Source organism: Meles meles, chromosome 17 (genome assembly GCF_922984935.1).
Source record: "Meles meles chromosome 17, mMelMel3.1 paternal haplotype, whole genome shotgun sequence".
Classification (NCBI taxonomy): Eukaryota; Metazoa; Chordata; class Mammalia; order Carnivora; family Mustelidae; genus Meles; species Meles meles.
Genome location: NC_060082.1, coordinates 45,851,522 through 45,867,904, shown reverse-complemented (window position 1 = coordinate 45,867,904; position 16,383 = coordinate 45,851,522). Strand labels below are relative to the sequence as shown.

Sequence of the window (16,383 nt, the reverse complement as noted above, 5' to 3'; positions counted from 1 at the left end):
TGAACAAGTCTAGAAATTTGGGTTATAGGCCAAGCAGAAGTAGTTGAAAGATGCCGAGTCACTTTTTACAGAAATCTCAAACTCAGAAATAATGTGTGACAAAATCAAGTGAATTTTCTTTGCTAGTGTGATTTTTTTTTTTCCCCTCTGACTTTAAAAGAGTCCATTTTCTATTTTACTCCTTCAGTATTAGCTGATCTAAAAACTGGAACTCATTAAATAGATCATAGATTGTTCTAAGAGTAGTTCGTTTCTGTCCCAGACTTTTTATGGTCATAATTTATCCTCCCTCACTACGGTTAAATCTAAAAATTGGGAAATTAATGGGGCACCTGGGTAACTCAGTTGGTTGAGTGTCGGACTCTTAGTTTTGACTTGGTTTGTGATTTTGGTGTGTGGGTGATGTGGGATCAAGCCCTGCTTGCACTCAGTGGGGAGTCTGCTTGGGATTCTCTCTCCCTCACCTGTCCCTCCCTCCCTGCTCCTGTACTGTGTGCTCATGCGTGCTCTTTCTCTCAAATAAAAAAATTGGGAAATTTATAGAAAATGGTCTTGAGGTATATCTGAATCATTTTGCGGCAGATATCTTAGGACAAGTTCAGCTGTAAAAATTAGAATGCTATAAGAATTAAAACAGTTTACTAATGTTGTAACAGTGTGGATGTTAAACCAAAACTTGAAAGGGAAGTTTCCTAATAGTATAAAATAGATAACAAATCAGAAGAAACATTCAGCTTTTTTATACATCCCTTTTGCAGCTTTTGGGGTACTGTTGTGGGAAATTGCTACGTATGGAATGTCACCGTATCCAGGCATTGACCTGTCTCAGGTGTATGATCTACTGGAGAAAGGATATCGAATGGAACAACCTGAAGGATGCCCCCCTAAGGTTTATGAACTTATGAGAGCATGTGAGTGTTTTCTTTCATATTTTAATTTTGAAGATTTAAGTCAGTGATTCAGGATGATTAAAGAAGAAAGAAACCGTTTTCCTCTCAGTGTTAGATTGACTCCAACCTCCTGACATATAAAGGATTGGCCGGGCACTGAGTGGCTTAATCAGTTAAGCTTCTGCCTTTAGCTCAGGTCATGATCTCAGGGTCCTGGGGTCAAGCCTCTGTGCTTCTCCCTCTGCCTCTGTCCTTCCCCGCCACTCTCACTCATGCTTTCCCTCTCAAATAAATAAATAAAATCTTTAAAAAAAAAAAAAAAAAAAGAAAAGATTGGTCATTGATCAGCCAGTTGGCATATATGATAAACCATCAAGTTTAATTGGAATCCTGACACAGTCGTCCATGGCCCATATATTGACTAAATTTCCCCAACCCACTTGTATAATAAAGATAATGAGAAATTGGGTTTAGAGTTTGGGTAGGGGAAGGCTGCTTTCAAGCAGATAAAAATTATTGCTAAAGACTGGAGAATACTTGAAAGTAGCCTCTCATGAATAAACACAAGCATCTGACTTCTTACAGATGAGAAAGCTGGAAGGTGAGTAGGGAATTAAATTGCATTGTGTTTGGGGCACCTGGGTGGCTCAGTGGGTTAAGCCTCTGCCTTTGGCTCAGGTCATGATCTCAGGGTCCTGGGATTGAGCCCCACTTCGGTCTCTCTGCTCAGCAGGGAGCCTGCTTCCCTTCCTCTCTCTCTCTGCCTGCCTCTCTGTCTACTTGTGATCTCTCTATATATATCAAATAAATAAAATCTTTAAAAAAAATTGCATTGTGTTTAAGCATATGTTTTGTTATTTTCCTTACTGTCCTGTTTTTGTCAAAGTGAACTGTTAAGTTCCTCCTTTCTGATATCTTGTTATATTTCTGAACATGGACAGCTGATTGCAAGGTTAGAATGAGTTTGAAGATAGGTCTCATCACTTCCTTCGTTTTCCCAGTAGAACACAACTTCCCATTTCGTAAACCATTTCTCTACCCCTCTTTATCCCTATAGTAGAAAGAACAGAAGGTGGGGCTACATAGAAGGACCAGCCCTGGGAAGTGGGTTTATTACACCTGAGTCTGGAACTGAGAAGCAGCTGCCTTGCTCACTGTGAACCTGCTGTACCTCTGCCTCCGTAGCCTCCCTTGCAGGTGTGCCCCAGGGTTTTTAATTTCTGCAAGGAGCTTTCAGCACTTCTTCTTTTGTTCCACAGGCTGGAAGTGGAGCCCTGCCGACCGGCCCTCTTTTGCTGAAACACACCAGGCTTTCGAAACCATGTTCCATGACTCCAGCATTTCCGAAGGTGGGACTCTGGCAGGTTATTGGTGGTGGCCAGGTCTGGGTGGTGGTAGGGGTCATAATAACATTGCAAAAATGATAGACTCCTCTAGTTTGGGACTCCATTTTAGAGGACTGAATTAATTCTTGGCCTTTGTTATTCTTATTTTGCCCTCTGTTTTGCTATTTTTAAATGTGTCTCTATGTCTCAAGCTCATTTCTAACATTGAAATTGTATTTTAATTAGAAATTCAGTCTCGTCATAGAGAAGAAGTTGGGTAGTTCTTAAACCACCAACACTTAACCATGTATGGAAGGGAATTAAAAATGAGTAGGAAGAATATTCCACCTCCCTGAACCATACCTACAAAGACAGAATCAAATCATAAAAGCAATATCCAGAAATTGCATTTCTGGAAATAGATCTTAAGGAAATAATTAAGGGTATGAATAAAGATTTAGCTACAAGGATGTTACATCAACCTGTAGTTTTTAATATTAAAAAATGAACAATTTAAAAATCCAGTGGGCTAATAGATCTTAAGGAAATAATTAAGGGTATGAATAAAGATTTAGCTACAAGGATGTTACAGCAACCTGTAGTTTTTAATATTAAAAAATGAACAATTTAAAAATCCAGTGGGCTAATTGATACATTCATATAATTGAATATTTAAAATGATGTTCTTAGATATATTGACATGGAAAATAGTTTAAAAATGAGCATGTTAAGCTATGAACAGTGAGAACCCTTTTCATATCCAAAAAAACGAATGTATGGGCACATACAGGCAGCTTCCGACATCAGTATCACAGTGCCTCTAACAATTATGTGCCGAAGTCAGACAGCACTTGTTACAGAGACAGCCTATTCCTAGAGAGCTAAAAACAGAATTCTTAGTTATGTGTGCTGATTGCATTCTCCAGTATAGCTCCACATATTTTTCCAATTTCTTCTTTCCTTCCTAATTGAGCATAAGAGCTTATGACTTAAGTTCAGGTTTTAAAATATAGGAAGAGGAAATCAGGCAAGTTGAATTTTGTTTTCTTCCCTTAGCTATTTATCATTTCAGATAAGAAGAAAGGGAAAAGTAAAACCCTGAAGTTGAATGAAAAGTATTTTCTTCCTAGTTCTTTGCTAGCTGAAACTTGGGCACATCAGCCTTTGGGCCAAATTGAGCAGCTGCCCCTCACGACCCTCCTCTTTCCTCTTTGTGCTTTATTTCGTGTGGCGTTCAAGTGGTAGAAATCACAGACTCCATTTCTTTGATGCTTCTGTATCAACTTTTAACTTCTGTTGACTCCTTAGTTAAGTATTTCTGTTTCTCTTGAAAATGTTCTATCCTTTTAAAAAATCAACCGTTTTCAAAGGTAACTACAATTCAAAATTGCTAAACAAGAAATTTATGATAATTTAACCCACGTTTTATTAAGCATTTAATCTGTGGGAAGCACATTACTGAAGACACAGAGATAAGACACAGTTCCTACCTTAAAAGGATGTACTTAACTGGTTAGTTGTGAGTGGAAAAAACCCAACTCAAGCTTTCTAAATCAATAAAAGGAGGATTTATTTGCTCATAACCAAACCCTGGTTTGTTTCAAAGTCAGTAGAAGCCACAGACTCAAGTAGCTTTGGGACTTCCTCCTTCCACAGCCTCTCCCACCCAGTATCAGTTTGCTTTTGTCTCTGCATTGATGTCATCCTCAGCATCTTCCAAGAGGCATAGGGCACAGTTGCTAGCATCCTTGAGGTCATATTCTCAGAGTTTATGTCTCTCTGCCAGCTGCTGTATATAGCAGTGTAGGAAAAGAGTCTCGCTGGCATGGCTTGGGTTATGTGCCATGTACCTATTCTTGTGAGGGAGCCGATTTTTGAAAGTTACCCCAAAATTTAATTGCTCTCACTTGGTTCATTTTTATTCCAGAATGAATACCAAAGTATGTCTTTGCCCCAGTAGGAGCCACAAAACACATAGCCATATTCAAAAGGGTGAACACTTCTTCACGAGCCTCATTTGCTTCATTTGCATGAAATGAAATGTATCTACCCTCCTTCTTGGTATAAGGTGCAACCTAAAAATTAACTCCAGAAATCTGTCGCCTTTGTTCAGCCTCTGAGCAAGCACTCAGTAAACAAGGTTAGCCAAATGATTTGAAGCCTGTGAAACCGTGCTTACTTAACATTACTCCTCATCAGAGAAGTCCAAAATAGAACAGTGAGATGCCACTATATACCAATACCAGAATGGCTAAAATTAAAATTGAGATCCCAAAAAACAGGTAATATCAAACTCTGGCAAGCATGCAGAGTAACCAGAGCTTTTGTACAATGCGGCTGGGAGTAGACAGTTTGGCAGGACCCAGCGAAGCTGACTGTTGTGCGCCCTCCAGTCCTGCGCCTAGGGATGTACCCAGCAGACATATATGTATGATTCTGAAGCAAAAGACACGTAGCCGCGTGTTCCTAGTGGCCTAGTTACAGTAGCCCAAAACTGGAAGCATCCTAAATACTCATCAAAAGAGAAATGGATTCATTTTGGTTGAGTCACACATTTGAACGATACACCATGGGAGAAAGCCCCCACCACAGGCCACATCATGGATGAGGCTGTGCACAGTGTTGGGCCACAGAAGCCCGGCGTAGGAGAGTCCATACTCTGTGATTCCATTACATATTTGAGTGCTCTTTTCTCCAGTTTTTTTCTCAGTTGTGTATCTTTTCTGAGAAGAAAACCTTTTCTGTGTCATGAAATGGTTTTTTATCAGTCCCCTTGTCCTCACAGAGGTAGCTGAGGAGCTTGGGAGAGCCGCTTCCTCCTCATCTGTTGTTCCATACCTGCCCCGACTGCCTATACTTCCTTCCAAGACGCGGACGCTGAAGAAACAGGTGGAGAACAAGGAAAACATCGAAGGGGCACAGGACGCCACAGAAAATTCTGCTTCTAGTTCAGCACCAGGTACTGGTCGCTAGGCGAGTAGAAGGAAACTGTCTTCATTTCCAGAACCTTGGGGATGATTCTTTATCTCCACTGTGTTGCCCGTCTTCCCTGAGGAGAGAGCGGCTGGCATTGAAACAGCTCCTGCTCTTGGGCTCAGCACCGCAGCGCTGGCGTTAGTCCCGATCTCTCCATCTGCTTCCCAGCTAGGTCTCCTGCTCGCTTTCCTTAGCTCCCGAATCCCAGCCGCTTACCATCCTTACAGTTCTGGCAAAAACTGCCTGATAGATGAGGCCAGGGCGTGCTGTCATTTTTAGAGAAAAGACAGATGCCGAGGTGAAAATCAGTGGGTTGTTCCTTTGCATTTATAGCCCGTGTTGTATTTGGGACACTCATCGGTGTGAAATAGTATTATCGGTGATAGTGTATTTATTGGTTTTCTTTGAGTCCTGCTAATGCCTGACATTTAAGAGATCCTGAAAAAACTCTTACAATGTAACCTTAGTTACTCAAGTGTAACGGAGTCACTGTTTGTCTTTCACATTACTGACTGGCTGTTTCTCATCAGGGTTCCTTAGAGGTGCACAGGCCCCCACTGGGTCCCCAGCACTGCCTCGAAAACAAAGAGACAAGTCACCCAGCAGCCTCTTGGAAGATGCCAAAGAGACATGCTTCACCAGAGACAGGAAGGGAGGCTTCTTCAGCTCCTTCATGAAAAAGAGAAATGCTCCCACACCCCCCAAACGCAGCAGCTCCTTCCGAGAAATGGAGAATCAACCCCACAAGAAATATGAGCTCACGGGTAACTTCTCATCTGTTGCTTCTCTGCAGCATGCTGATGGGTTCTCTTTCACTCCTGCCCAGCAAGAGGCGAATCTGGTGCCACCCAAGTGCTATGGGGGGAGCTTTGCGCAGAGGAACCTCTGTAATGACGATGGCGGTGGGGGCGGGGGCAGTGGCACCGCTGGGGGCGGGTGGTCTGGCATCACAGGCTTCTTTACACCACGCTTAATCAAAAAGACACTGGGCTTACGAGCGGGGAAACCCACAGCCATTGATGACACTTCCAAGCCTTTTCCAAGGTCAAACTCTACATCTTCCATGTCCTCAGGGCTTCCAGAGCAGGATAGGATGGCAATGACCCTTCCCAGGAACTGCCAGAGGTCCAAACTCCAGCTGGAAAGGACAGTGTCCACCTCTTCTCAGCCAGAAGAGAATGTGGACAGGGCCAATGACATGCTTCCAAAAAAATCAGAGGAAGGTGCTGCTCCAAGCAGGGAGAGACCAAAAGCCAAACTTTTGCCCAGAGGAGCCACGGCTCTTCCTCTCAGAACCCCCTCTGGGGATCCAGCCATTACAGAGAAGGACTCTCCAGGGGCAGGGGTAGCTGGAGTGGCAGCCGCCCCAAAGAGCAAGGAGAGGAATGGTGGGGCACGACTCGGCATGGCTGGAGTCCCAGAGGACGGCGATCAGACGGGCTGGTCTTCTCCGGCCAAGGCTGCAGCAGCCCTCCCAACCACTCACAACCACAAAGTGCCAGTCCTTATCTCACCCACTCTGAAGCACACTCCTGCTGACGTGCAGCTCATTGGCACAGACTCTCAGGGCAATAAATTCAAACTCTTATCTGAGCATCAGGTCACATCCTCTGGAGACAAGGACCGACCCCGGCGGGTAAAACCAAAGTGTGCCCCACCCCCACCCCCAGTGATGAGACTACTGCAGCATCCGTCCCTGTGCTCAGACCCCACGGAAGAGCCGACCGCCCCGACTGCAGGACAGCCCACACTAGAAACACAGGAAGGAGGGAAAAAGGCCGCTCCAGGGGCAGTGCCTGGCGGTGGGAAAGCCGGGAGGCCAGTGATGCCTCCGCCTCAAGTGCCTCTGCCCACATCTTCCATCTCGCCAGCCAAAATGGCTAATGGCACAGCAGGTACGAAAGTGGCCCTGAGAAAAACCAAACAGGCGGCTGAGAAAATCTCAGCAGACAAAATCAGCAAAGAGGCCCTGCTGGAATGTGCTGACCTACTGTCCAGCGCCATCACAGAACCTGTGCCCAACAGCCAGCTGGTGGACACTGGCCACCAGCTCCTTGACTACTGCTCAGGCTATGTGGACTGCATCCCTCAAACGCGCAACAAATTTGCCTTCCGAGAGGCTGTGAGCAAACTGGAACTCAGCCTGCAGGAGCTGCAGGTGTCTTCGGCCGCTGCCGGGGTGCCCGGGGCCAACCCTGTCCTTAATAACTTATTGTCATGTGTGCAGGAGATCAGCGATGTGGTGCAGAGGTAGCCACTGTGAGCCTCGTGGGAAGATGCTCACAGTTCTGAGGGGAGAGGGGGAGGGGCTTGTTTTCCTGTGTTCTTGTTTTCAAAAAAATGAAAGACTGATACTTGAGTGTGTTTATGTGAAGTACCTCAGATCTCTGAGTTCTCACGTTTACAGGTTCATCTCAAAAATAACAAAAAGCAAAACACGTAGGACAGGGAAATGAGATGGGGACGGAGCAGTCGTGGACAGGATTGGAAGGTGCCCCGGAACATCAGGGAACATGTGTATGTCAGGCTGCGAAAGAACCCAGTCCAGGCTGCTCCTACCCAGAATGCCGCGCGGTGGTGTCGTGGGGCTGCTCTCGGCAAGGCTGCAGGCCCGCGCCTGCCCGGGACTGGCCGTGGCACTCACTCTGTGGCATTCGCTCTGCACCTCCCACAGGAGGGTTGACTTGCGGCTCCAGTAGGTACTATCGGTAATGTTGCGCCACCTCGCCAAGTGAATGGGGTGGGACAGAAGAAGGGAAAGCTGGGAATGTACCGAGGGACCTTTTCTTTGAGACTGCTGAGTGCAGCTGTTTCTGCAGAGCTCCCTGCAGTAGTAGGAACTGCAGATCAGATCTCTGGGTTGTGCTCCTGTCCTCTTCCCCGTGGTGTGCTAGTTGGTGCAGGAAGTAAAAGAATGCTAGGAAGTAGTCAGGGAGATTGAAACCTCCTCCTCACATCTTCTCCACTGATGAGCAGAAGTCCTTTCTCCCAGTCTCGTGATTTCCTAATGGACCAGGATTGGGTTTCTACTTGCTGGTGCCCATCTATAAGTCATAGGCATAGGCGGTCTCCTTAGTGGTTCCTCTCTGCTGTGTGCTGGGCAGGCTGTCTTTATCTCTGGCAGTATTCGGGGCATTAACCAATGGTGATTTTGAAAATAGTGGTCACATACATGTTCTCTTGGGAATCCTTTTCTGATATGGTGTCCCTGCATACCGACATACTGGCCAAGGAATTGAGCAGCTCTGTATTTTTTTAATCAGCGAAAATACCAGGGAGGGAGGTCTCTTCTTGGAATCCAACAGCCAGGTTCAGATGTCTGTGACAGAGTTTTCGAGAAGCTGACTTGGTCCCAATCGCCATTTCTCTATACCTTTCTCCTCCCTATCACCTTACACCCAGGCTAGGTAGAGGATAAGGAGAAACATTCTCTCACTCTCTGTGGATTTCAAGTGAATCACCCAAATTATTCTCCTATGCTTCTCTCCTTTCACATATCTCCCCCTTGTTGTTGTGCTTGTCTGTAAATATCCTATTGGGAACACTCTTTGATATTTATTTTGTCATTTCACCTCTCCTTGAAAAATGCGTAATTGAGGGGCAGGTCATTTCCAGGAAACACTGATTAAATCCTAGAAACCTAATGACTTAACCCCCAAATGTGTTTTGCCTTGAAAAATGGGCCTCTTCCTTTCCTATTCAGTTACTATTATGGAAGCTAATTAGGATCATATAGAACTGAATCTAATCAATTAGATATTACTAATATTCTTGATATCAGGTCTAATTTTAATTAACACTTCATTCTCTTTTTAAAGCTTTACAACCACCTCCCACACCTGCCCAAGGAGAACCTGATACGAGAGAATAAATACATTATTTTCCTCCCGAAGGAATATTAACTTAGGAAGATAGGAATTGAACACTGATGACCTGTAAGTTTTCTTCCTGGCTCTGTCATCGATCCATTGTCAAGCCACAGCCCCATCTCTTAATCTGTTAAATGAAGGTGACACTACATCTTCCTAAGGGCCATTTGCAAATATGTGTATAGCTATCCCTTTGAGAGCCGTTTCAGTGCAGCCTTGTTACGTTCAATGATTTGCATTCTCTTCTTTGCTCAGTAGCAGGTAATGGAAATGTTGAGTGCTGAGATGATGCTAACTGGGCTAGAATACTAAGGAGGAAAAACTATGTTTTGGACAGAGTTTGTCATCTTTGACCAAGGAGGAAATTCAGTTTTCATTAGACAGAAAACCCTGATTCTTACTGTGGCTGCTCCAAAGGAGGCCCAGGCCAGGAGCAGGGTAAGAAGGGAGGAGACAATCCCGGGCCTTCCTGGGAGGGTGTGGATGAGTCGTGGCCAGAGGTTACTGACAGGCAGCACAGGCAGCTAGCGATCCAGCAGAGCTTCCTGTGGTAGGTGGACAAGGAGAGTTCCTTTAACCTGGACATGGGCCCATGGTCCTCCCACCTTCCTCTCTGCCACTCCCCTTCAGCAGTCATTTCCGTGAACTTGAAATCGTTTTAGCCATTAGCCTTTTTAAAGGGTGGGACAGGGAAAGCTAAAACTTTAGAGTATTATGCTGCTTTTTAAGTTTATCTGTCATTGTGGGATGCAAGTTGATGGGTTAATTATAATTGTTTTTTCAGGGGACTTTTTTCTTTTTTTTTAAAGCAAGGGATCTTTCCTTGAGAGCTCTGAAAATAAGCCTTGGAGGAACACTACTGAGTGTTTGTAAGCTCCCTGGTTTTCTCATGGCAGAACAGTCTTGAGGACGGGGACAGTGTCTTACTCAGGGGCAGCACCTGGCTCTGTCTTGCCTGCAGTAGGTGCTCAATAAGTTCATGAAATGAATTTGCTTTTTCTCAGCATTGTCAAGAGCAGCATGAACGATTGTAGCACAGCCCATCCACGTGATGCTTGAACTGTGTGGGACTCCAGGGTCAAGTGAAAGAGGCACTGTCACCTTACTCTAAAAATACCGTTTAGATCGCTCCTTTTTCTAATAGAAAAGGATCAGATTTTTAAAATAACCTTATGTAAATTTAAAAGTTTGAATTCACAGCAGAGAAAACTGCTTCTCCAAACTAAAAACATAGTCTTCTTTAAAAGCAAAGCCAGGAGCACGAGGCCTTCTGCAAGTGTTGACAACTTCTAACGTGGTTGATACACGTGCATACCTTTGGGCTGGCACCGCTTACGTCCTTTCACCTACGGATAATAGGGTTTCAGTTTGGATTTCTTACCTTAAAATGCAGTGTTTTGTGTAGAATACATCTTGATTGTGCTTTACATGAAGTATTTTCTTAAAAGGCTTTGTGTAAAATTAAAGTGTGTATATTTTCCTACAGACTTCCATTGTGATTTTCAGAGATATAGCCTTAAAAAAGATTGGCCCTAAGAAATTCATTCAGTGTTTTTCCAAATGAACCCCTGTTCATTGATAGCATTAGAGACCCTTGCCAGTTGTATTTTGGGGTTTAAATTAGAATTTTCTTACAATGCAATTGAAAATTGGCTAGTAAAATAGTGCCCAGTTAACAAAACATGCTAACTTTGGTAAGGCGTAGCCCATGTTTATTTAACTAAAGTCATGGAGCTTTTGAGTTTTCAAGGATAGTGATTAAGAGTTGAGACTCCGAAGCCAGTCTAGAAGGCAAGTCATTTAACCTTCCTGAGCCTTAGTTTCCACATTGGAAAACAGGGATAATAATAGTAACTACCTCAGGGTTGTTGTAAGGATTCAATGAGATAATGTATGTAAGATACTCAGCTTGAGTGCCTGGCACATAACGAGCGCTCTGTAAGTGGGCGCTGCTCCTGCTGTTACTAACACTCAGTCTGGTGAGTCTTGGCCGGGGATGGGCAATGAAATCCCTGGCATTTAAAACGGTCTCATGCATTGGCTTACCCCAGATCAGAGCTTCCCAGTGGGGAGAGGTCTCAGCTGAGAATCCCTCCAGGTGTTTTAGATACCCAGCATTGTCTGAACACTGTCAGGACCCCAGCCCTTTCGTCACAGCTTCAGAAATTGGAAGAGAGCATGGTGAAGTTACTTGCCCACTGTCTCGGTTAGCTAGTGGCAGAGCCAAGGCCATATTGGGTTCAGGTCTCTGGACTTTCTGGTTGTGGGGTCTTTCCACCTTTTCTGCTGCCTTGTGAGATACTGCAAAAAAAAAAAAAAAAAAAAAAGTGGCTCAGATAGACAATCAGTCTGCACAGTGCTGCACACTTTCTGAAGCACATGCGCCTGGCACTCTCTGACCTTAAGGGGCTTGAATGTTGAGTCATGGCGACACCAGCGAAGCAGGCATTCAGTAGAGCTCCGTCTTTAGAAAAACGTGTGGGGTCGTTCTTTTGGATGGACCCTGGCAACACAGCAGCAGTCTGCACTTTGTAATAAAGAGATACCAACTTGAGTTTTTAAAAACCTAGTCCTACATTCCTTTTTCTTAAAACTTTATTCCATATCATTTTAATGACTATGAGGTAATGTATATGAAAGCACTTTGAGAAAAGTATCAAATGTAATTTAACTATAAGGTTGTATTATTACTGTCTGTATTTAGAAGATCAAACAGTCGGTTACATGCTGATTGACTTAATAGGCTTTTGCCTGTGGGAGACCGGAAAATGCAAATATATAAGTAATCACCCCATGACTTACCACATTTGTAAATAGGAAACTATTAAATGAATATGTGCAGGCATAGTAAGTGTTTTGCTAAAATTGTAGCTCAGCCGAATTACTTCAGAAAACTGCGGACCAACTTTCTGGTTTAAAGATTTTTTTTATTTATTTGAGATAGAGAACAGGGGGAGGGGTTGCGGGAGAAGCAGACTCCCTGCTGAGCAGGGAGCCCGATGAGGGACTGATCCTAGGACCCTGGGATCAGGACTGGAGCCGAAGGCAGCCGCTTAACTGACGGAACCACCCAGGTGCCCACAACTTTCCGGTTCAGTGGTAATCATTAGAAAGTAATAGTGTGCCCTCCGGAATACAGCAGCTCTTCCAGGGACCGTGACTCAGGAAGAATCGAGGCCCTCTTTTCCTGACCGTTTTTCCACAACTTGTTCAGACAGCATCCCGACGTGGTGGGCGCAGACTCGTACCTGTTGATGTTGACAGTGTCTTTTGAACTGATACCCAGTGTGGTTTTGTTGGGGGCTTTGGGAGGGGAAGAGAGGGATGGGATCAGATGGCTGTAGAACCAGTGCACTTTGGGAATTAGTTTTCTAGGATTTCCTGCCAGTTAGAAAGGAGCTTGACATTCATCCTCTGTGTGTGTGTTTCTGAAATGAATAGCCAAACAATTTGCCTATTAGATTATAAACTACCCCAGAGTAAATCGCATTGGTGGCCACTTTTGAGTCACAGCTACACTGCATTCTGACCTCTCGCTTCCAGTTTTTTGCTGTTAATGTCATTGTTACGATCAGGCTCTGCCTCTACAGGAGTTTGCATTGGGCCGACAGGGTTGTCTACATTTTTGTTCATCAGGATTTTTGGGTTTCATCATCTTGCTTGGCATTGACTTGTTCTTCCTGGATTTGGGTCCATCTCTGTGTCCTAAGCATTTGTTAATGACCAGTTTTCTTATGTAGGTGGATGCGTTTCTTCTTATGAATTAATAGACACCCCCCACCACCCCCCCCCAGCTGTCTACAGCTCTGTCTCAGCTCTGTCAAGCTAGTAGCTCAGGTTTTTATAAATGCTTTGGTTTGGGATGTGTGGGAGCAGGAAAGAGAGAGGGAAAGGCAGCCCCACAGATGCCTGTCCCTTCCGTGTGACAACCCAGGAAATTGCCACTGGCCATCTGGGGCTGGTTCTCAAGCTTGTCCCACTCTTAATAGTCAGGATAGTTAAATCTTTGGACAGAATTCCTCTTTTCCAACTACCAGAATTTAAAAATTCAAATGCAGGGCTTTTTTGGGCAAGCGGCCGGAGTAGCAGTGATTGTTGTTACCTGCCCTAGTACTGCCAGAACTTTGCGGCCGCTCCCTGCCCTCCTGTATTGCCAGGAAGTGTGGGTGGATTTCCAGGCTGTGCAATGGGCCACCTGTGCAGAGCATCTACCCAGGTGACTAAGACAGCATCCAAGTCTGTCTCACTTGAAGTTTACTTTGGACTTCTCACGTGAAGTCCAAAAAGAGTTTACCTGCTCTGGGGCTGCTGTTTCTTATGCCATACCAGAGGTGTAGGTTTTGTCTTGAGATAAGAAGTGTAAAGCGGTATTTCCTTCATTTCTGACTCTGTACCCTAGAGTCCAAGAGCAGGACATTAGGGAAGGCTCTACCCTATGATAGGGTTGGAAGACCACATGCTTCTCCCTGGGTGAGGAGGCCAAGGCAGGTCATCCTGATTCTAGGATGACTTGGAGTGGTAAAGGTCACTCTGAGGATTGTGCCTTCAAAGATGAGTTTAGTGCGTTTTGTGGAGGAGGGACGTGTAAGCTGGGTTGATGGTGTACAATTAGTGAGCTAGAACGGTTAGGTGGGTGGTGGTGGCTCAGTGCCACAGTCAGAGTCCTTGCTTGAGCTGTCGCCAGCCACCCCCCGCCACAGGATGCTGATGTGACAGACTGCACTTTTCTCCAGCCCACTTGGTGAGCTGGGGGAAGGCTGCTGTCCCTGCACCCTTCCCTCCCTCCAAGTGCACAGCTTTGCTCTTGTGTACAGTTATGAATCTGACACTGTTTACATCTGTTAGAGAACTTACGTCCTTTAACTTTCCTATTGTTGAGTGCACATACTGAGCACAGTAGCAAGGCCCTGGTAACGGCCCAGGGTCACAGATGGCGTGTGAACAGATCTAACCTGCAGACCATTGGAAGGAAAGTGTGTCTCCATTAAGTCGAAAGCCTAACCTCCACTTTGTCCTCAGACTACACCCCGTACGTGCCCTCTGTATGTGTTCTGTGAAAACCTTTGTTCATCATTTTACTCAGAGGAGCAAGTTTCTGGGTCCTGCATATCCCTCCAAGTTGCTGAGCTGTACACACAGGGCTTGAGGTCTGGGAGTGTTGTAGTCAGTTCCTCAGGACATGGTGGCGATGAGCTGTCCAACACCAGTGGCTTCAAGAAAGGAAATAGTCCGTATCGTTGAAGCTTGCTTATTGGGTTTTTTTCTGAGCCTCAGGGTAGGAGTTTCAAATGCTGTAATTAAGCAGCATAAACTTCAGTTGGAGAATGGGACTTCTTCTAGTTAATAAAAATTCCACATGTAAGGATAGTTTGCATCAGTCGTGACAGCGGTTACACAGGTATGCCAAATAAATTTCTTTTTGATTCAGAAGATCTTGCAGGATCCTGTAGGGCTTTAGGGTCCTCACTGTTGAATCCCAAATACTGTTCTGCACGATTCAGAAGCACCATACCATGTATTGAGAGTTAGCAAGAATGCCCGGAGACTGAGATTTTTCTGGTAGGCAAGGGCCAGGTAAGCCAGCTTGCCTCCATTTTTGACAAGCCATTTTTCACTGTGGCCACTGTTGGAATTCCGTTATGAGAGAAATTTTCTGTGATCTTAAGAAATCACCTTGGTTAGGGCGATTGTCATTGGGAGAAATTAGTATTCAGAAACTAGGAAAGACAATGAGGTACTCAGAGTTCTTTAGGACATCTGTTTGAAAACGCTCATCTCTCAGATCTGTGTCGAGGGTACGTGTTCTGTCCACATTCTGTACCTGCACCACTGTTGTGCTGAGAAATGAGGGGAGGCGGTGAAAGAGGAGTTACTCAGATCTTCCCCCGTGGTGAACAGAAACTGCCCTGGTTTGGTGTGTGGGCCACAAGCAGGCTGACTGAGCTGTGTATGCATCCTCAGAACCCCCGTCTCCTGGGTAGACCCCACACTTTTCCTTCTTACAATCTGATTCTGTAATGACTATCAGTGGAGAAACCCAGTTTTATGCTTGTCAAAAATAAGTTTGAACATTTTTATAGTGGTTGACAAAACTTTGTCCTAAAACCCATGATTCAGTCTTTAAAACTTGTTTAGCGTTTATACCAAAGGTCATACTCCGCAGGCGTATGCGTGGTGGGTGCATGGGGGTGAGGCCTGGAGGGCCTGGCACTGTGTGTACCGCTGAGGGACACAGTGAGACAATACGATGTCACTGAAAACACACCAGTCATGGGTCACACTACCAGTGCTGTCAGGTGTGTGTGCTTGTAATATATTTTCAAGTGTTTTGTTTTTCTAATTTAATTCTCACCCTGTTGTCTGACTGTGAACTGCTAACAGTGTTAAACTTGATGTAAATAAATGAGGCCCTTGAAAGGGGAATGCTGTCTGCCTGTTGTCTCACAAGGCTTGCCAACTTGTGTTTTATTTTAAATAAAGGTTGCAATATTTTATTGGCAAAGTGGCTTCTGATCGGAGTGTTTCTCCCACAGTTTTAACTGAGAGGGAATCTGTGCAGGATGTATCTTTCCCCACAGTTCAATAGAAGTCTGTAAGTAAAGAAGCTGGTTTTAGCGATGTCCCTCTGGCACGTGGTTTCGATTGTCCTCTGTGGGAGTGAATGCTCATTCTTCGATGGAGTACACCTTTTGGACATGGCCAAAGGCATCACTGGACCCAGCAGGTACATACGGTGGCAATGCGTGTACGTGCATGTGGGTGTCTAACATACGGTGACTGTGAAGGGGGACAATTCGCTCAGAGCCCATTCTGGGGACACTCCAAATAGGTTCTGAAAAAGTGTAAGTGTGTGTGTGTTTTTAGTTACTCTATCCAAGGGCCAATTGTATTATTAGAAAGATATTTTTTTTTTATTTTTTTAGAAAGGTATTTTTTTTAAAAGATTTTTCATTTATTCATTTGACAGATCACAAGAGGCAGAGCAGCAGGCAGAGGGGGAGGGAGAAGCAGGCTCCCCGTGGAGCAGGGAGTCTGACGCGGAGCTCAATTCCAGGACCCTGGGATCATGACCCAAGCTGAAGGTAGGCACTTACCCGACTGAACCTCCCAGGCACCTTGTTTCTGAAAAAGTTTTGAGCCAAAGTAGCATTAATAAAGCACGTATAGAATGTTGGAACATTCTACTCCTCCTTGACTTGGTCTTCAAGTTTTTTTAAAAACGTTCATTGCTTTTAGAAGTACCACTGTAATTAGGTCGGAGTAGGCTGTATTCATGGGGCGCACACGTAAGGTCTGGTAGGAAGGGCTGTTCAGCATCCCCTT

The 16,383-nt window shown here is 44.9% G+C and overlaps 1 protein-coding gene across 7 annotated transcripts in view; it reads left to right on the top strand.

Annotated features, from left to right (window-relative positions):
• The window catches only part of ABL2 (ABL proto-oncogene 2, non-receptor tyrosine kinase), a 112,209-nt gene extending 96,581 nt beyond the window's left edge, over positions 1-15,628 (top strand). For 3 of the 7 annotated variants that reach the window (XM_045982124.1, XM_045982122.1, XM_045982123.1), the window contains 4 exons: positions 759-911; positions 2,150-2,239; positions 5,001-5,174; positions 5,722-15,628. In XM_045982124.1, the coding sequence (XP_045838080.1) occupies positions 759-911; positions 2,150-2,239; positions 5,001-5,174; positions 5,722-7,445 (2,141 nt within the window). In that variant the 3' untranslated portion in view covers positions 7,446-15,628. The remainder of the gene's footprint in view (positions 1-758; positions 912-2,149; positions 2,240-5,000; positions 5,175-5,721) is intronic. The other 4 variants (XM_045982127.1, XM_045982126.1, XM_045982125.1 and 1 more) reach the window with 3 other exon arrangements.
• The last annotated feature ends 755 nt before the right edge of the window (positions 15,629-16,383 follow it).